Here is a 21,167-nt window from a genome sequence, read left to right as displayed (position 1 = left end):
ATGAAATCCAACAGTATTTTATCACATTACAATGAACTTTGATCCCTGTTTGCTTAAGTTTGGGGTCATTTCAGCTCAAGTAAAATGTTTTTGAAGCGGTTACTGTATGTTTTGGTCAGTAGACATTTCATTTGTACAGATGAAACCCACATCCTTGACTCCTCCAGTCGCCTCTCAGGCCCGTTGACCCCAAACTTGACCTTTCCTCTTGAACTTGACCCCGCAAAAGCCATCAGGAGACTTCCTAACCCCTCCAGGCCCCGCAGTGGCCCCTCAAACCTAATATGGCACGACAACATGTTCTCACTGCCAACTTGTCAAACAGGGCAACCTGGACAGTGGCCCTACACTTCAGCCTATGATGCTCGACCTGCCCCTCTAGCGTCAGGGTTGCAAGTGCAGAGCTCTGCGGTCAAGTTAGTAATACCAAATATGCAACGTACGGTTACACACGGGACACGAACAGCAGAAATCCTAGCTGAAAGACCAACCCGGCCTATAGGGGTACCCACAGCACCATAGTTTAAGCAATGGCCATTGACCCAGCTACCATATTTGACGTGCTGGGAGTGAGAACGGGTTGGACGTGCCCAGCCAGGAAACTGACCGGAGAACGCTTCTGTCGCTCTCAGCTCGTGTTGGACTGAGGACACTTCACAGAGGACAAACTGAACTGTAACTTTTCTGTCCTCTGATTATTAGTAAATTATATTACAATGATGGCTAATTATTATATTTTAGTCATCAGTGATTATTAGTTTCCATTATCTTTCAATTGCATCTCAGGATGTGAGATTGATGAACTCTGAGACCAGAGATGTGGCAGCGGTGAAACAACTCATGTTTAGTGTTAAAAACAGGATTTATACCAACATTTTAAAGCACAAATCTGGTGATATATTTTGTTCTTACTGTCATGAAATCCCCTGAAAAGTCAAAACCAACACTGAATGTATACTAAAAAGTATTACGTGTGGATCAAGCCTAATATATTGTCTTCCTCTTTGCCGAAAACCACCATTGCCTGTGAAGATTTTCAGTCACCCAGTTTATAGTTATCCAAGGAAGGTTAAAAGGAGACAACAAAAAGCATATTTTACTCCCGTTTGTTTGATAAAAACTACAGTGAGCAGCTGTTTTAAGAAATGACTGAGTCTTTTGTGAGGTGTTGTTAAAGATTGACGTCTTCAGTAGGAACCAACGGGCTTGAGGCTGAGAGCCACAGACAAGAGATCAGAAAGTATTGAGAGATGGACTCAGTCGTTTTAGGTTTTTGTCTTTTCATGGGATTTGTAGATGAAAAGAAAAATATGGAGCTACACCTGACTTGTGCTTTAACATGTTTTGGACAAAAATTCCCAGCAGCATGAAAGCAACAAGATCAAACTCTTCAGAACTTGATTAAATCCTTCTCTGGCATATGTCTTGAACGTATGAAAAATTCTTGACCTTGGGGCGGACAGTAGTTTGATAAAATAATCTTAATTCTGGGTCCACTTACCAGCCCCTTTCTGGAGTTTTCAACAAATGGATTTTGCTCAGTTGTCATCACCTGATAGCAGGTGGTCAAAAATGGTCAAAAATGTGTTGGTTCTGTTCTGTCTCAAGAGTGTTTGGGGCAAAAGTGTAGGATTTGCAGCCTTTAACACTTTTTTGTTATCTTGTCGATTATTTCTAACAGTAACGATAATATTTTACTGCACGTTCTGCAGGTTGGAAATAAACCTCCAAAAATTAATATAATGTTTCCACCAACAATCCACTGTAGACATCCATCGCAATTTACAGACCCACGTCTTGCTTCAACCTTGACCCTCTGTACTTACCGTAGTTGTGTGCACACTGTTTCCCTCTGCAATCAGGGATTATTACCAACATTTCAGGTGCACTCACTTTCAGTTTGACCTCAAAATAAGGTGATGTAGATAATCTGGATAAACAGTTGGGTTGCTGTCTGATTGTCGGACTGCTCGTGTTTCTTGATACGGCAGGCTTCTTTTTGGTGCCGTTACCATGTTTGTGAGCACAGTGTTATTACTTATAGAAATAATGGTCAAAAGTAAGAGCCAAGTTTTAATAACTCAATATAAAAATGACTCTAATTCCTACACTGTAAATGGGATTTGGATGTGAACACTCTCAAATTAAAGCAGACAGTGACAAATTTAATCTCATATCAAAAACAACTGTCCTTATGGACTGCTCTGTACTCATAACTTCACCTCTATACTGTATCTCTGGTCCTGACTGACGAAGGAAGACAAGCTTCCTCCCCCCCAGTCAGTCTGTTGTTATTTTTGATTTCAATCTCAGGATTATTGTAAAAACAAGTGTTTTATGATATTTATTTGAAATTGTACTGCTGTTAAAAAAAAGTTTCTTGTCAAGGTGAAGGTTATTTTTTTCTTTTCCGAGCCTCCTGCTTGACGCATAAGGACAAAAAAATAATAAATAAAATCAACTGTGTGTGACGTCCTCTTCAAAAGATTTTTAAAGTATTCCACAACGAATAATAAACAAGATATGTAGACTGAATATTAGACAAAAGTAAAAATATAAATAAATAAATTTATTTATTCATATGCTGGGGATCTGCATTTGAAGAGTTTGCTTTCAACCAAAAAGATTCACCACGTCAAGTCAAGAGCTATTTTACAATATAAAACAACAATTTTAACTTAATATTTAGTGAAGGGATTTGTCTGAACACTAAGTATCTTATCTGCTGAGTAGCAAAGATTCAACAAAAGAGTACATTAAAAATATATTACATGAACACGGGCAAACTACAGCCTATAAAAAAAAAACTTCTAGCATACAGAGACAAAAATACATACAATACCAGCAAAGTATGGTTAGCCAAACAAGCAAAGAGAAAGTACAGGTCAGGTTGTAGGCTACACAGCACAGTTCTGTCAGGAAAAGGGGAAAAATAAAAAAGCCTGGAATGAGAAATAAAATAAAAAAAGTACTCTGCATACAAAGTAATACATGTGACATACTAAGTTAAAAGTATGACAAGAACATTTGTTTTACTTTTTAAGTCAGAATCATGCCAAACTAAGTAAAATGTATGACTTTCTGAAACAAAATGTTGTCAAAGTCTGAAGTATGTGTAAGTAAGTCAGTTTTAAGATTGTGACACATGTCATACTTTTACGCATTTTTAAATGATTAACTTATATATTTTTTAAAGGCTATAGTATAGATGTTCAATGAAAATACTAAACGACATAGAAGTAGGCCTACAATTCGTTCTGCAAGAACAATTTACAGCAACCAAAGCAAAGAAAATAAGTGTTATTATTATTATTAGTAGATGTAGGCTCTACTAATTAGCCTAATATAAGATTAGGAAATCATTTTATTAGAAACAAGACAAATTCAGAAAGTTTGACTTAGTGCTTGTACATTTTGATTTATGATTAAATTCAGGTTATATACAGTGAATCTAAACATGACAGTTCAGGTCTTTCCGCTTTTAGACGGATGCTCTGATCATCACCGTGCGACAGGCTGAGCAGGAGGCCGCTCCTCAGCTCTGGGAGCTGATTGGTTGAGAGACTTCAGTGCTGTGCAGCTTTATAAAAGCTCTGCACCGCCTGAGACCACCGCAGGGACGGCACGTGCTCTAATGTAGATCTACAGAGCAGCGCCGCTCGCTGCAATGGATTTACGCCGGTAGAGGTGCGCTCGTTTTGGGGTTTTTTTTGTGACATGTGCGCAGCTCTTACGGGCGGTCACATTCACATCCGTTCAAATTAAACAAACTCCACTTCCTTTCTCTCGAGTAAAAACAAATCCAGACATGGGTGTGTGCTGTTGCAATATTGCTCATTACGTTCACGTTCGTAGCCTGCAGCACCGACGCCGCCCATACAGAGTGCGCCGGACACAGAAACAAAGTCACCGTTGTCTTGGAATCTGGGAAAAAGCCAGGCTCACCATGAAACCGGAAGCTGGTGATAATACCTTCAGATTAAAAGACAAGATAGATATAAAGAATGAGTAACCTCAAACAAACATGCAAGGACCATTTTATATACAGTCTATGTATATAAAAGACCCCCCCCCCCCCCCAAAAAAAAGTGAATATATATATATATATATATTCACACAGGAAAATAAATTAATTCAGATGATTTGTTGTTTATAGCACTAGGTTCAAAAGAAAATATTTTACTCACCATGAAATTCATGTTGTTTTTTTTTTAACCATGTCTGCCTATAGTACTTTTTTTCTGCAGTGTTTGTCACATTCATCTCTGACAAGTGTAGACCTGACCCAGACTTTCTTTCTGCAATAAAAGTATTAGTAGCCTACACATCAGTTTAAAAACACAAAAAAATTCTACCAAAAGGAAGGTGTTTAAGATTTTAGGTTAATATTAGCCTTAAATTCTGAAAATAAATTCAGTTATGAGGGTGAGCTGTGAGATGCCACAGATTTTTTTTGAAGCATAGTAAAAAAAAAAAAATACTGTAAAATTAAAAAGTAAAAGTTTATGATTACAAATTCTTAAATCAAAGTAAAACCTGTAAAATCTGTGACCTTTATAGGGCCCTTACGAAAAGGCAAAATATCTCAGCATTTGACTAAGGAGCTAGAGTTTTATTTTGAAATTCAAACAGGAAACGGATTACTTTACTTTGTGAGTGTGTGAACTACAGTTTTCTCTGTGAAGTTGCAGCTCGTCTCACCTCTGTGAGACTCTCTGGCGTTGTGAGTGAATCGTCACCACATTTCAAGGTTAGTTGCTTCACGTGCATCCGAGTATCGATCAGCGCACCGATAACTTAATTAATGTGTGTGTGTGATGTTGCGACTGACTTAGTGTTGACCAGAACCCGGAACTGACCCATGAGGTTGCAGGTGTAGGTTAAAGAAACTACGAGAGTAAATGAAACGCCGAACTCCATTATCATTTTAGCAGATTTTAAATCTGTGTCTGCAGGATTCAATACTGACTTCATTTATAATTGCTCTAGTTTACAGTTAGTTGTTTTAATTACTTGTACTACATTACTTCTAAAAAGGACATGTGGTATGGCTGGTTCAAAATATTCACATTATAGAAGTTTCCTGATTTAAGTTAGTGATTCAAAGTTTTAGTGGAATATTTCAAATACAGAGGGTTCAGGTTTGCTGGACCAGCTGTGGTTCCCAACCTGAGGATCGGGACCCCTTCAAGGGCTTGCAAGATACATCTGAGAGTTCGCAAGGTGCTTAAATCAGTAGTTTCAATTTGGGAAATAAACTAATTTGATTTCTTGCCAAGAGTCAGATGAGAAGATTAACACCACTCTTGTGTCTGTATGCTTAACATTGAGCTACAGCCAGCTTAGCTTAGCACAACACCTGTTCCAGGTCACATAACTTACCAAGTATACAAATGGAATAAAATGCTTTTTCTCACACTGGAACTGGGAATGACCCAGTCCAACTGTAACTAAGTCAGCCTGCAACAGTTGGCCTAGCTCTAGAGCTCACTAATTAACACACATGAGATGCTGTTTGTTTAAGCAGTACCAAAATTTAAACTTTTTACCTTGTGGTGTTTTGTATGGATTGAACAAACAAAATATTGTGTGACAAATGGTGAACTTTAACCGTTGCAAAGTGCCAGACTAGCTGCGTCTTCCTGTGTTTCCAGTCTTTCTGCTAAGCTAAACGCCTGCTGGCTGTGGCCTTTCACCGAACAGATGGTTACGAGACTGCCATCGATTGTCTCCTCTATCTACCTGGATTTGAAAAAGCATATATCCCAAAATGTTGAACTATTCCTTTAATTTCCAGCAGGGGACTAATCATGTTTGTTTAAGCAGTCACACTGTGAAACCCTCGTTCGGCTAAATGAATAGTGTTATTTATTATAGCATCTGTGCTGCTCAATAATGTTCATGTTGTCTAAAACACTATGTTGTCTTTTGTGTACTCAGCAGTTGAACGAGTGGTGTTGTAGTGTTTTTCTGCAGATCTGTCTCATCTGCGTTTTTCTGGTCTGTCAAAACCTCCTGCTTGTCAGCAGCTCTCTCCCAGCAGCAAACTTAACTTGACATCTGAATCAAGGGTCAAACCTACAGTTACAAGTACACTGCTCAAAAAAAAAAAATAAAGGGAACAATAAAATAACACATCCCAGATCTGAATGAATGAAATAATCTCATTAAATACTCCTTTCTTTACATAGTTGAATGTGCTGACAACACAATCACACAAAAATTATCAATGGAAATCAAATTTATCAACCCATGGAGGTCTGGATTTGGAGTCACACTCAAAATCAAAGTGGAAAAACACTACAGGCCGATCCAACTTTGATGTAATGTCCTTAAAACAAGTCAAAATGAGGCTCAGTAGTGTGTGTGGCCTCCACGTGCCTGTATGACCTCCCTACAACGCCTGGGCTCCTGATGAGGTGGCGGATGGTCTCCTGAGGGATCTCCTCCCAGACCTGGACTAAAGCATCCGCCAACTCCCGGACAGTCTGTGGTGCAACGTGGCGTTGGTGGATGGAGCGAGACATGATGTCCCAGATGTGCTCAGTTGGATTCAGGTCTGGGGAACGGGCGGGCCGGTCCATAGCATCAATGCCTTCCTCTTGCAGGAACTGCTGACACACTCCAGCCACATGAGGTCTAGCATTGTCTTGCATTAGGAGGAACCCAGGGCCAACCGCACCAGCATATGGTCTCACAAGGGGTCTGAGGATCTCATCTCGGTAACCTAATGGCAGTCAGGCTACTTCTGGCGAGCACATGGAGGGCTGTGCGGCTCCCCAAAGAAATGCCACCCCACACCATTACTGACCCACCGCCAAACCGGTCACGCTGGAGGATGTTGCAGGCAGCAGAACGTTCTCCACGGCGTCTCCAGACTCTGTCACGTCTGTCACACGTGCTCAGTGTAAACCTGCTTTCATCTGTGAAGAGCACAGGGCGCCAGTGGCGAATTTGCCAATGTTGGTGTTCTCTGGCAAATGCCAGAGATTAGCAATAATCTGTCCACCTGCACTGGATTGCACCAGCTGTGTGTAAATTGAGTGTAAAGTCAACACTAGAGGCTTGGTAACCAAAAGTTAGTTTGTAACTCAAATACGGCAATAAGATTAGTTGCATCATGATTACGTGGGGCATAATCTAACTAGTTTAGACATAAAATCGTAACTAAGGCAAGTGGTCAATAGTCTTTCAGAGATAGTGGTTACTGTGCACAGTAGCTTCTGGTATGAGTTGTAGTCAGCAAGTTTGATATTGAAACTCTCCACTGGATTAATATGTTGCAAAATATCATGCAATTAATGTAATAATATGCATGTGAAAACTGCTGTTTTACCATTACATTTATTAATTTAGCTGAGGCTTTGATCCAAAGAGACGCAAATAGGGGTTAAGTGTCTTGCTCAGGTCTGCACGATTTGGATAAAAACGCATATTGTGATTATTGTGGACAATATTGCAATTTGCGATTCGATTATAATGGAACAAATGGTACTATGAGTCTTCTTGCTTAATTATCAAGGAAAATGCACAAAATACTGACATTTTGAAAAGTTTACAAAGTTAAATGATAAACAATATTTATAACAATAACTAGTAAAACAGATGTAAAACAACAAGGGGAGCGTGTTGCTCTACGGAGGAGGCAGCTAGAAGGAGTAAATATTGGCGAAATACTATCCACGACCTGGAGGAGGAACTAGTACACGAGTGTATTAGTACAATATTATAGCATTAAATAAAGAGTATAATGTTCAGTTTATAATTTACTGTTGGTATAACAATAATATATTAATTACTATATTCATTATAATTTCACATAATAGCCTATTATTTTACCACTTGTTGAATATTAAATCCAGTTACAGCTGTTTTCATTTCTGAGGGTTGTTTTTATTTATTAAATCCAAGCAAAAGGCTCTACATCAGTCTCTAATTTGTTAATGCCGCTACTAAGTTGTCAATAATCATATTGTTAAACATTTGAAAGTTTACTGGAGTATGGTTAAATCAAACTACTTTTAATGTCCCGCCCCATCCAGGTTGCTATTGGTTGGTTGAGGAAAAGTGACTGACAAGCACGTCTGCTTTATGATGAACATGTTTAACAACAAAAGGCACCGATACAGCTAACGTTAAGTGGCCAGTGAGCCAAACCTTACTAATTTTCTCCCAGTTTTCTTCTCTCTTACCGCTGCTGATGACACGTATCTGTCTGACGGTGTGTCAGACAGCTGCTTTAGGCTGCGCTGGAGGGGAGGAGAGTTTGTTGCCAGTAAGCAGGTGAGGTTCACAGAGCCAGTCTTACTGGAATAGAGTTTATCTTCCAGTAAAGCTTTCAAAGCTTTCATTAAACATTCTTTCTGAAACAAGGTCTGTGAAAGCCTCATGCTTGTCAGCAGCTCCCTCCCATCAGGAAACTTAACATGACCTCCTGAATCATGCCTTCCCTTGAATGGAAAATTGTACTCCCACGCTGGCGGTCAAATGTACACACTTGATGTATTTTGCAATATAGTTTGCCCTGTTCCATAGATGTACATAAGAGTTCGTGTCACTTCCTTTCTGAATGTCACAAGCCTGATGATAAATGCGGCGTTGTCTGTGGCTCCATCTCTTTGACGCGAGCAGGGGAGGTGAAGTCATGTTCAGACTGCTAGGACACCAAGGTAAGAGGATGCAGAGCTGCCTCGCAGGCCAGCGGCGTTATGAGCACCACAGGGCCGTCATGGCCATCCGGCGCGAGGACGTCAACCCCTGGGAGAGGAGGGCACCGCTGGCCCCGCGCCACGTCAAAGAGCTCACCAACGCCGGCGTCAAAGTCCTGGTCCAACCATCCAACCGTAGAGCCATCCACGAGAAGGTGAGACACCGAACAGTGTCTGATGGTGAACAGAAACACATTTCCACTAATTTCAACCCTATTTATATGTTTAGAGGCTATTATGTATGTGTTTTTACTATTATTATGGAAGTAGTTGTAATATAAGTATTAGTATCTAATACAGGTGCTTTATATTACTTACATTACATAACATTACTATTAATTTATTAGTTTATAAGTTACAGCTGCATAAATAATATATTACTACTTAATAAATTAGTATTATCATATCTGTTTTTCTTACTTCCTAGCCTGTCTCTTGTGCTGTGTAACATGCAAAATTCCTGCTGGGGATACTTAAAAAAATAAAAAAAGTTTTGTCTCTCTTCATCTTCATTTGATGTGTTAATTACTAGTGAAGTTATTCAAAACTTCTAAAATCTAAATGACCCCGTAAGAAATGTGCGTGCTTCTGTCAGCTGTCTAATTCGGTCTGGGCATTGTTTTCAGTACTACATAAAGGCGGGGGCTGTCGTTCAGGAGGACATTTCCGAGGCGTCTCTGATAATTGGGGTGAAGAGGCCATTCCAAGAGGAGAAGGTCATTCCCCGGAAGACATACGCTTTTTTCTCCCACACCATCAAGGCTCAGGAGGCCAACATGGGGCTTCTGGAGGACCTGCTGAAGAAGGTAGGAGATTGCTAAAAAAATACAGTAATCCTGTTTCCAATATAGATATAAAGGTCACTGTTCACTAATGCTGCAAGTGGACGATTTTTGCAGTTAGTATAGAAGAAACTGACATCCGTATTGCCAAAAATAAGTAACATAAATATGTTGCGTAGGATTTATTTGCAGATTTTTACTGTCTAGTCTTGTCACTGAAGCTATTGTATCACTGTCTGACATTTTGTCCATATAGCATATGTAATTAGCAAATATGTGAGCTCACTGTAATGTCCTTCCTCTACACTGATGGAACTGATGATACCACACATCTGTTTGATGAAACTGTTCCTACAGTCACAAAGAAATTGCAGCAAATTTAAAGTCAAGTTTATTCATGTAGCCCAAAACCACAGGTTACAAGCTGTGCAGTGTTCTCTATTCTTACGTGCACTTATTAACCCAGTTACTGTGAGGAACCAGGTTTCGTGGGTAATGAGAAATGAGAAAATGTACTGTACCAGCCTGGTTACTGTAAAGCCAACCGTATTCTGTTGGCATGGCTTTATTTGAATGGTAGACTGCAGTGAGAGGACAGACGGGCAGAGCGGAGCGGAGCTTTTTTTCACCGCACGAAATGTCTGAATTTAACAAACTTGAAGTTGAATATTTAGTGATTGAAACAAACTTATTTAGACTTAGTGTTTCAGTTTCTGATGCTCTCCCCAGGAGAAACCAGCTTACTGGAGGAAGCTCAATGCAAACCCCAGCCCAAAAGTTACAGATTCAGCGGAAGCTCAAACCACTGTAACAGACTGTCAGTGCATCGGCCTTATTAATGTTGATGTAAAATAAACTGTGTGCAAATGGTCAGCTGTCTATACGGTGATGTAGGAGAGCAGTTTTGTCTGCTGTACTAGAGCTGATGCTGCTAAATGTGATGACTCCGATATGTAGACACTCTTCGGTCTTCCTTGTTGTGTCCCTGTATGTTTGCCTATTCTTCATCAAAGGTCCTCAAAAACTACAATGAAATTAATTTTTGTCTTCTCAGGAGGTTCGTCTGATCGACTACGAGAAGATGGTCGACGCTAACGGCTTCCGGATCGTAGCATTTGGACAGTGGGCGGGTGTTGCAGGTATGAAAACTTAACTTGTGAAGCTAATTGTAAAGACTGTCCTCTATTTAAAGATTTCTATCTGATGTGTGAATCACCTGGACTTTCATCATTGCTGTTGAGACATACTACTGTCAACAGGACAACTAACTAGCCTACTGCATCAAAATCACTTCAGACTTGGACCAAGTCATAATAGAAATGTGCCCCAAAACATTTGCTCTGTGTCTTGCTCAGGGACACATTGGTGGATGTGTCACAGTGGGGGATTGAACCCAGGTCTCTCACACCAAGGACATGCATCTTATCCACTGCGGCATCACCACCCCAATTCAATTTTTATAGCACCAAATCACAACAACAACAGTCTCATAGCGCTCATAAAAGAGCCGTTCTAGACCATACTGTGTGATAATATTTACAGAAATCCAACATGCGTGTTGCGCAGACAGATGTGACACTGCACTGATGAAATGAACAAAATTTAATTAGGTCAAAGATCATGATTTACCCACTGTCACATATCCACAGTTGTTGTGTTTTTCCTAATGACAGACAGGTGACTTCATTAACAAAAATAATTAATTTTAGTGTTGGGTTTTAATTTTTTACATGTGTTAATGTTCATTGTAGGGCTGCATACGTTTAAGATGTACTTTTGCTTGGCGGGGGCGGTTCATTGACTCTGTAGCAGCTACTGTACAAGGTGCAGAGCCACCAGATTCTAACCGACTTTTATACACTGGGTGGGATTACATCAGATGTGAGCATTGACACACTCCCTTGAATGTGTCCTAACACCGCTGGATTAGCTGCAGAGGCTCCCAAACTAACACTGTTCTAGATAACAAAGCCACAAAAGCCTGGCGGGGATCATGCATTTGCGTATCTCGCATACTTCTGGACCCATCAGCCTCATATTTATTGTGCACATTCATGACTGTATGCTCATGGACCTCTCCTGGTTTTCGGTGATTCACAATAAAAATACTTCTCACTCCTCTTAACAGGGAGGTAGGTAAGTACGTTAGATATGTAACCTATGCTATGTACACGGTGCCCTCTTCTAGTTTGTAGTTGATGTCAAACTAATTAATAAGAATTAATCTGTATTTTCTTTGTAGGAATGATAAACATTTTGCATGGATTGGGGCTGCGCTTCCTGGCTCTCGGGCATCACACTCCCTTAATGGTGAGACAACATGATTCATAAATCTGATTCAAAAACAACTTCTGATGTTAAAACAGCTTCCTGTGCTTGTTCATCCCATCACTTCCTGCTTCTCTGCTGTTCACAGCACATCGGCATGGCTCATAACTACAGGAACGTCAGCCAGGCCGTTCAGGCAGTGAGGGATTGTGGGTATGAGATCTCCATGGGGCTCATGCCCAAATCAATCGGCCCTGTGACGTTTTGTTTCACCGGTACCGGCAACGTCTCTAAGGTACAGCAAGGTTTAACTCGAAACAAAGAAAGCACACCTCCCAACTCAGAAAGGAATATATGATTGTAAGTTCATCATGCTCCTCACTTCTTCTTGCAGGGAGCCCAAGACATCCTTAACGAGCTTCCTGTTGAATATGTTGAACCGCATGAGTTGAAGGACGTCTCTGAAACAGGAGGTATGACATTTCTGTTTTTATGGTAAATGCACCGGTGCTTTCTGTTAGCTCGTGACAGTGAGGGGGCGGGACATTCATCTGTGTTGTCGTGGTGTTAAAGATGTAAACGCCACGGGTGCTGCAGCAGCGGGACAATGAATGTGAAAACACTGAAGGTCACCTTTTGTTTCTTGAGTCATACTGTTCTACAGATGTGTGTATCGTTTTCCAACCTGCCACCGCAGCTCGCCGTTTCACCATGGCAACTGCAAAAAATCGATGCAGGAGGTGATTTAACTGGCTTCCTGAAATATACACCTCCCTTATGATGCGGATCTCGAGCTCCTGCCTGAGGCGCACACCTAAAAAACAGGATGTGCCCTGTTGATCTGGGTCTTGGTGTTAAAGTAAAATACACACATTATCATTTACAGTATGTTGTTGTTTTCTTGTAAGATATGACAAAAGTGTACGCCACCGTTCTGAGCCGACATCACCACCTGATGAGGAAGAGCGACGGCATTTATGACCCCCTTGAGTACGAGAACCACCCAGAACTGTACACCTCGCACTTCAGGACCAGCGTGAGTCTTTTTCTATCCCAACACCACCACCCCTTCACTACCCCCTATTACAAAACACTCCCCGTCCAAATTCCCACCTGCTCCTGTTACCACACTCTATTTCAGTCATCAGCAGTAAACAGTTGCTGGTTGGCAAAGTTGTGTTGGTGTTACAAAACAGCTGTGATCCCGTTTACCTTACTGCTGATTTTGATCTTAAACCTTACAGAGAATTTACCAAATATCTGCCTTATCAATAAGCATTCACATAACAAGAACATGTAAAAAAAAAAAAAAAAAGTGTGGTAGACTGATTATTTTCTGGATTAATTGTTTGGTCTATAATTTATTGGAAACAATTTTTCAGTTCAAAGTGACGTCTTCAAATGTCTTGCTTTGTCTAAACCAGAAAAAGTTGAATTTGCTGTGATTTTAAAGCTGAAAATCAGAAAATGTTCATTTTGGAGAAGCTCTGATCAGCAAATCTTTGGTGTTTTTTTTGCTTAAAATCATTTAAACAATGAATCAGTTATCTGTGGATTGACTCATTGTTTAATCACATAATCATTTCAGCTCTGTTTCTTATCAAAGCAAGGCAGGATAAAATAGTGAACTGGTGGATCAAACAATCTATTTAATAGAACCAACACTTCCACTAAAGGGGAAAAAAGCAACAAACAAATACAGGGATCAACAAGAAACCCTTCCCAGTGCAGAGGCTGCACAAGCCTTTAAAATCCAAAACCTGGGGAAAGTCCTGGTCTTAAATAAACTTCAGGATAATTAGACCAGTATATGGTTGACAGAGGATCATATTTAGCCCGGCCCAACATGCGTCCTGGGTGAGGTCTTGGTTAAATGGACCCAGGAAGTGCCTAATGTTTGAGGAATTACATGCCAAAATGTAGTCCACTGCAGCAACTCTGTGGTGGAACTTGCCATTTTCAGCTGCATCATCACAGTATGATAAATGTTGTGTCATCTTATCCTCAGGTGGCACCCTACACAACCTGCCTGATCAATGGTATTTACTGGGACCCCCACACTCCCCGACTCCTCAGACGACTGGACGCCCAGAAGCTGATAAGGACGCCCAAAATCACGCGTCCAGCCACCGAGGGATCCCCAGTGCTGCCTCACAAGTAAGAGTAATGCGTTGGATAATCACCAACGGCTGAATTATGCACAAACTCACCAGACAGCTCTGGCTGTCTCTTTTATTTTCCTCCAACTCCTCTTGTGTTTGCTCCTGTCTCTCTGTGAGCTAACCAGTTTGCCCTGAATTGAACTGGAGTATGTGCAGAGCAGAAAACTTCAATAGCTACTGCAAATGACCTAAATCTCAGTCACTTTCAATAAACATCATCTAAAACGCTGTTAACCGAAGCAAATGGACTAGTAATGTCAACATGCACCTAGCTTTTAGAAAAGGCCAACCACAAACTGTTGACACAAAGATAGAAGAACACGTTAGTCTCAAATATAATTGTATACTGTATCAGAATTAAGAGGCCGAGACCAACCCAGGAAAACATGGTTGTCCATATACTTTTGGCCATACAGGGTAAGAAATCCAATCAGCATTTTTTTCTGTGTGTAATGAGCATTACAGCCTCACAGTGACGGTGAGTACATGTGACATAATGACGAACCTGACACAGTGACGGCTGAATGTCTGTTCTAGTGAATGGATAGACGTGCAGTGTGTTACCTGCTTTATCTCCACAGAGGTCGAATGTCGCGTCTTTATCTTCACTCGTGTTATCAGTCACGTTTACAGAGTTGACAGTTCAGCCTGTCGCTCTGACCTCGCGAACACTGTCTCCTCTCTCTTTCTGCAGACTGCTGGCCATCTGTGACATATCTGCCGACACTGGCGGCTCTATAGAGTTCATGAACGAGTGCACCACCATTGATAAGCCCTTCTGTATGTATGACGCTGACCAGCACATAGATCACGACAGGTACAGCACCAACACTCGTGACCTGCTGTCTTCTCACCAACATCACCTGCATATTTCTGTCTGTCCCAGTGTTTCTTCTGTTAAAGATTTTCACTTTTACTTGTCTGACCCGTAGGCGGCGGTCGTCAGACATTCCAGATTTCAGGTTATTATTATTATATTCTCTGCCTGGAACAGATTTAAAATCTGTATCTGTGAATTTAAATTATTTCTGCAGGAACTATCTCTTCTGGCTGTGGATGGTTTTGAGTTTTATATCTGGATGCATTAGTCTTAATATATCGTTTAATAGTTTCAGATTGGCCTTTTTTATTTGTTTGGGTGGGGAAAGGAAACAGCAGCACTTGCCCCTCCTTCATTAACACCATTGAGGTGCCCCTGAGCAAGGCCCTTAACTCCCAGCTGCTCCAATGGAGCTGCTCAGTGACAGCGATATGGTAAAAAATGTCATACCATTCCATATTTATAATAAATATATTATTTCTTTGTAGTTTAAAGGATGATTTGAGTGTAAGTTGAAGGAACCAGATGGATAATTGTGGTTTTAAACTTTATGGTCCGAACAAACACTTGATGGACAGTGGATCACTTAACAAATCTGAGTTAGAACATCCAAAACAATTACGACAAAGTATTTTTTTCAACAAATATTCATGAGTTTCAGTCCCTTTTCCTCAACAAAATAAATATCTTAATAGAAAAATATCACTAATTTGTTTGTGATTCACGCTAATTTATTGGCGAGATATTGAACATTTGTTATATGGTTATTGAGGGAAATTATATTGTGATAATTATCACATTATGTTTTCTTGAATCTGGTCTTTTATATCATTCTTACTGGCAGTTTTATTTATGATTTTACACTTACATTTGTTTAATTCTGGGCTTGTGACATAAGTGTTTTTTCTGCTTGTCTTGGGCAGGATTCTCTTGGGTTTTCATGTTTTAAATCAGGCTTTCCGGGTTGAATTCAAAATTTTCTGACTTATATTATGATTGTGATTTGTGTTTCAGCACTATATACGTATATCAGTTGCTATATATGATGTAAACCAATGCAATGTGAAGTGCAGCACATATCGGCTACATCACAGCACTTCATTTGACCCGCGTCAACTGACACGGACGCGTCACGCAGGCGTTCGAGGATTTCAAAATTGATTTGTCATAGACGCACACAATTTGTGTACAGCAATGCAATGTGGCGTGCAAGTATGAGAAATGCGATCCAGAAGAACTTATTTTACACAAAACAAAATGGCACCAAACAGCTTGTAGAATCCTAATTTTGCTTGCAGCTTATTGCCACAAATTGCATGAGTTATGTTTTTATAGAAACATGAAATCACCTTTATTTCATATAATAATCCATTTAATAATAGAATGCTATAAGCACAGCTCACAACTCTTCTTCTGTGGTGGTGATGAAATAGACAACATCTAGCTTTATCCTCTCCTGAATGCTTTTACATCAAATAACGTTTGTCCCGGCAGCGTGGAGGGAAACGGGATCCTCATGTGCTCCATCGACAACCTTCCTGCTCAGCTCCCCATCGAAGCAACAGAGTACTTTGGAGACCGACTCTTCCCTTACATCTGGGAGATGGTAAGATGTCTGGGCTTTAGGTGGGGTTAGAACAGCTGGTTTTGTTGTTGGGTTTCTGTCTCGCTATGTGCTGCTTTCTGCTTCTGTCTGACTTCTGTCTGAGTTTCCTGTGGGAGAGCGCTGCAGCAGGTTTCCTGTGGTGAACTTAGTAAATAGAAAACCTGACAGACAGGACTGTGCCTTTTTTATTTTTAAAAATGTGGTATTCTGTCATTATCAGCTGCCTTCAGACGCCACCCGACCGCTGGAGCAAGAGGAATTCAGCCCTCAAGTCAGAGATGTAAGTAATGTGATATATCTAGTCGTGGAATGTTTCACTTTGCTACAGTTTCTTATTTCTAGATCACAACTTAATTTTCTGACTTAATATTAATGAGCAAAACTGAGCAATAGTGCGGCACATATTCAGCCCATTATCTCACAGTCTTTAGATCGATGCGTGAGAGTGTAGTCGGAGGTAATATGTTTAAAAACAATGAAAAACATTACTCTCCGGGATAATTTAATGATCCCAAAGGTTTATGTTATGACCGCCAGTTTTAATTATTTCAATATTACCCATGAGCCTCGTTCTTTGCCATTGCCGTGGATAAGGAAAAAGCCAGATGCACGAACCTGAGCGGTAGCAAATTTCAGCACCGTTGTTGCTGAATTCATTCAAATTAACCCAGAATTTAAAAGTGAACTGATTTTAAGCTGCAGACGTAAAGCCAGCTTTCTAAACAAAGTCATTTTTAGCTTCCACCCACAGACTTACTTTAAATCTATCGTGACTGACATTTATTCAAGCTGACTACAGCCTCAGACCATGATCTCCATAGCCTGCATTACCTACCATCTTTATTTATTGTTTTTGACCAAATTTATTTTAGTCTTACAAATGATTAAAAATTATAATTTTGTCTATAATTTTAATCTTTTTTCCTAAAGGCTGTCATCACCTCAAACGGAGTACTCACCCCAAAGTTTGAATACATAGATAAACTTCGAGAAAGAAGGTAAGACGTATTTCAAAATGCAACATCTGTCTGTTAAGTGTTGAATTTGATGCTTAGTGTGTGTTTTTTAATTTAAATTTTTTTTTAGAATGTTTGTTTGGGGATCATTCTGTATTTCAGCTTATTTCTCATTTCAATTATTCGTAAAATTGTCATCTGAGTTAAAGCAACCAATCTATGGAAGAAATGTCTAAAGATTACAAGACAGGTAACGTTTAATATCTGTTTCTTATTCTCACGTAGCTCAACTGTGCTAACTAAGCTAAGCTGTTGTGTTTTATAATTACAGTGAATAGCAGCTTACTAAAAGCTAAGTAATATTTGTGGTCTTTTGTAGTTTCCTGTTTTCCCTCCATTTAGCATTGCAGTTTATAATGTTTTAGTGTCCTCCAGCCAGTCGAGCTTGGAACAGTCACCTTTTGGTTTTTCCTGCACAGTGCTGCCCTCTGGTATTTGCTCTGCCAACCTGCTTCTGCATTAACATCTAGCATGGCTAGCGTGCTAATAAGCCGTAGCTGCTAGCCTGCTAGCTCGTTTTTGGCGCGCAGGTTTTAAGTTACGACACAGCCATCTTCCCCCACCTGACAGAAAGTCATTTTAGTGCCACCGTTTTCTTGCTTTTTACTTTTGATGGAGCTAGGCTAGCTAGTTCTCTCAGTGTGCTAAGCTAGGCTAAATGCCTCTCGGACCGCATGAATGACGATGACACTGATCTTCTCCTCTCTGACTATCTTTGTTTAACAGAATAATTATTCATAATAATAATAATCTTTTATTTGTGGAGCACTTTTCAAAAGCAAGTTACAAAGTGCTTTAACAAGTGTAAAGACAATAATACAAAAACAATAGAAGATAAAAGCATGAAAACATTGAAAAGACTAAAATACACGTTTTAAGATAAAAATAAATTCATCTGCATCTTTATCTTTTATTTGCACTATTTGAAATCCTCATCAGCATTCTGCCCCTTATTATAATTGTATCTTTTTAATCGGCTTTGATTAATTTCTCTGGCTACATTCTTTAAATTGATTACACAGTTTGCTTCTTTTACATCCCTTGCTGCTTATCTGCGGCTTCAGTCAATGCTAAAGCATTTAATGAGCTTGTGAAATCCATCCTGACTCCATGACCCTCGTGGGTATAGTAATAATATTTGTTTCTTGAGCTTATTAATATTCAGGCTCATTGCAGATTTGCTCCTCCGTGGCTCTATAAACAGCTTGGTTTAAGAGATTTCAGCCTCGTCTTGAGACTTGAGTCTCAATGTTTTCCATACCATCCATAAGAGTCCCGCTCGCTCATATTTAGGCCACCTATAAGACTTGATGAGTTTTCTTCTTAAGTGATCTTTGGTTTCATTTTTCCAGACAAGCCATGCCTCCAAATCTTAATCCTTTTGATTGAGTTTGGCTCCTTAAGATATGTAAACTCAGGGAGAAATCCCCCTGAGGGAACGTCTCTCTTTCCTTTTTTTTTTTAATTAAGACGACGAGGCTCTGCGGCATGTGGACTGCCGGTCGGACCTCCAGTCAGTCCCGCTGAGACTTGTGCATGTGTGCGGTGTCGCATCCAATTAGGCCAAAGCTGACGAGTCCAGGGGTCTGACTCCTGGGGGCATTTGAGGCGGGCGGTGTGAAATTAATGCCACAGGTCACTCGGAGTGATGTCTCTATTATGGTGTTATTATTGTTGTTATGATATAATCCTGCCTGCAGACTTTTTAACTGAATCCAGTTGTTAGGAGAGCTCTCTGTTTAATTAAAAGGCTTGGCAGCTGATGCTTCCTGGTTACAGAGGACTCACGTGGCTTTCATTCTCACAGTTTGTGTCTGAACCTCAGTTCTTTCTGAACACTGGATAAACTTTAACAGAGACACGGCCAGTTTCTCGACTGCGTAAACTGAAAACTGAAACTGCCGGTGAATGCTCAGTCTACATGTCTTCTGTAATTTTTTCAGTTTATAGAATATGTATGTTAAGTAGGTTAAGTTGTTACAGCTCTTGGTGGTTATTCAGAAAACATTAAACATATTCCTTTTATGAGGTTTGTTAATGAATAAGTGCAGAAAAACATGAATTTAGTAAATTAAGATACTGACAAAGGTAACTAGTGTTTTAACATAACAATATTTGATGTAAAAGCATTCAGGAGAGGATAACAAGTGTTATCATTAATAAATACCAGTTGATGTATTATTTATTTTTTACTAGACACATTATTGTTTTTGACTTTTATCAAAATTATTAACAGTCAAATGTTAATCAAAAATCTCAATATTTAATATTAATTATACTTGAATTTAAATGTAAAAATTCTGATATAGCCAAAAAAAATATTTTCAGATATTTTGCAAATGAAATTGAACACATCACATTTAATATTATATGTGAAACATGATCTGAGAAATATATGATTTTGGAAAATATTTAATGTGAGAAACATTTGTTTCACATGTGCATTTGTAAAAACAACCTTCATTTAAAAAAAAATATATATATATTAATATTTTACTTACTTTACCTTTACTTTACTTATTTTATTGAATTTGTTTGGATGACCCCCTCCATGCTCCTCTCCACCTTCTGTTCCTCTCCTCCTGGTTCAGCCCAGGTCCTCATCAGTCACACAGATACTGTTTGATGTAGTTTGATCAGAGAAGTCTCACGGCCACTTTGACTTTGTCCACATTACATTGTTACAAAGATGTTATACACAAACTAAGAATATTTAGCAAATTTATTAAAATAAAGTTATGTATGACATTGAAACCCAACATTAAAGCAACAGTTAGTTTAAAACTGTAACTATGAACTAAAGTAAAGCGGTATTATAATAGTATTATAAACAAGTTGATGTCAGAGAAAATTGTAATTTTTGTAAGTTTGGATATGATCTTTATACACAATTTCTCCATGTTCTTTTTCCTTTGATGTACCAGTTTTTAATTGTATTTCAGGGACTCTTTACTGTACCAGTTTTGTACGCAGTTTTGCAGGGTTCCCACGTGTCCTGGAAAACCTGGAAAACCGTTGACCAATTTCCCAGTCATGGAATACACATGGAAAATGAGGGAAAAAATTCAAACACTGAAACTTCCTTGAGTTGAGAATGCATTACTGGGCTATCTATCAGAGCTCCCCAAAAAGTTATGTTCAGGATGATAATGATGTTCAAATGAGATTTTGTGACATTCAGGTCAGAGCCGTGTAAAGAGAAAATCGTGTCAACTGAAGTTCAAAATGCTTGATCTTCACGTGATTCACAAAGAATTCAGGTTGTTCCAGGAAGGTTTTGGCAGACAATTTGAATGTGATATTTGGTAATTAGTAGTCAATAAATGCATTGATTTACTGATATATTTAAAGGGAGAAGAAGGAAAGGGATATTTCAAAATTCAGATTAGATTCATTTTCTAGCCTTTCTTTAATTCCTGGTGGTCTCAGTCATCCTATAGTAATTGAGTGCCTATGTAATCTTGACTAATGTAATGTTTATGACTTTTATATAGGAGAGGAGGGACCAACTATCAATAATTGTCAACTGACAGCACGTTAGGTCAATGAACTGGCGACAGCAGCAGCAGCATGATGATGTGAAGTGTGTTTTAGGAAATCCATTGAAAATAAATGGAATTAAATGATTCTGTTTACAATTCTTATGCACCCCTACACTTATTCATATATACACTGATAAAATATATTTAATTATTAATAAAACTTTATTATCCCTTTTTTGTGTGCAAAAGGTACAAAATACTCTTTGGCTTGCATGTGCACAAATCTATTTAAAAGGACACAATAGAACACATTAGTTTATAAA

At 39.3% G+C, this 21,167-nt stretch overlaps 1 protein-coding gene across 2 annotated transcripts in view; it reads left to right on the top strand.

The window, feature by feature from the left end:
* The first annotated feature begins 4,617 nt into the window (after positions 1-4,617).
* The window catches only part of aass (aminoadipate-semialdehyde synthase), a 33,369-nt gene continuing 16,819 nt past the window's right edge, over positions 4,618-21,167 (top strand). Inside the window, exons 1-14 of one of the 2 annotated variants that reach the window (XM_038705540.1) lie at positions 4,618-4,750; positions 8,632-8,863; positions 9,335-9,514; positions 10,545-10,629; positions 11,733-11,800; positions 11,907-12,053; positions 12,153-12,231; positions 12,667-12,794; positions 13,767-13,915; positions 14,615-14,737; positions 14,853-14,882; positions 16,235-16,346; positions 16,567-16,626; positions 17,277-17,344. In XM_038705540.1, the coding sequence (XP_038561468.1) occupies positions 8,645-8,863; positions 9,335-9,514; positions 10,545-10,629; positions 11,733-11,800; positions 11,907-12,053; positions 12,153-12,231; positions 12,667-12,794; positions 13,767-13,915; positions 14,615-14,737; positions 14,853-14,882; positions 16,235-16,346; positions 16,567-16,626; positions 17,277-17,344 (1,448 nt within the window). In that variant the 5' untranslated portion in view covers positions 4,618-4,750; positions 8,632-8,644. The remainder of the gene's footprint in view (positions 4,751-8,631; positions 8,864-9,334; positions 9,515-10,544; positions 10,630-11,732; positions 11,801-11,906; positions 12,054-12,152; positions 12,232-12,666; positions 12,795-13,766; positions 13,916-14,614; positions 14,738-14,852; positions 14,883-16,234; positions 16,347-16,566; positions 16,627-17,276; positions 17,345-21,167) is intronic. The other variant, XM_038705541.1, reaches the window with a different exon arrangement.

The sequence above is a fragment of the Micropterus salmoides genome, unplaced genomic scaffold (assembly GCF_014851395.1).
Source record: "Micropterus salmoides isolate LMB-PRFRI ecotype aquatic unplaced genomic scaffold, ASM1485139v1 Ms_hic_scaffold_8, whole genome shotgun sequence".
NCBI classification, from domain to species: Eukaryota; Metazoa; Chordata; class Actinopteri; order Centrarchiformes; family Centrarchidae; genus Micropterus; species Micropterus salmoides.
Note: the sequence above shows the minus strand (reverse complement) of the source record. Positions and strands in the feature narration are given on the sequence as shown.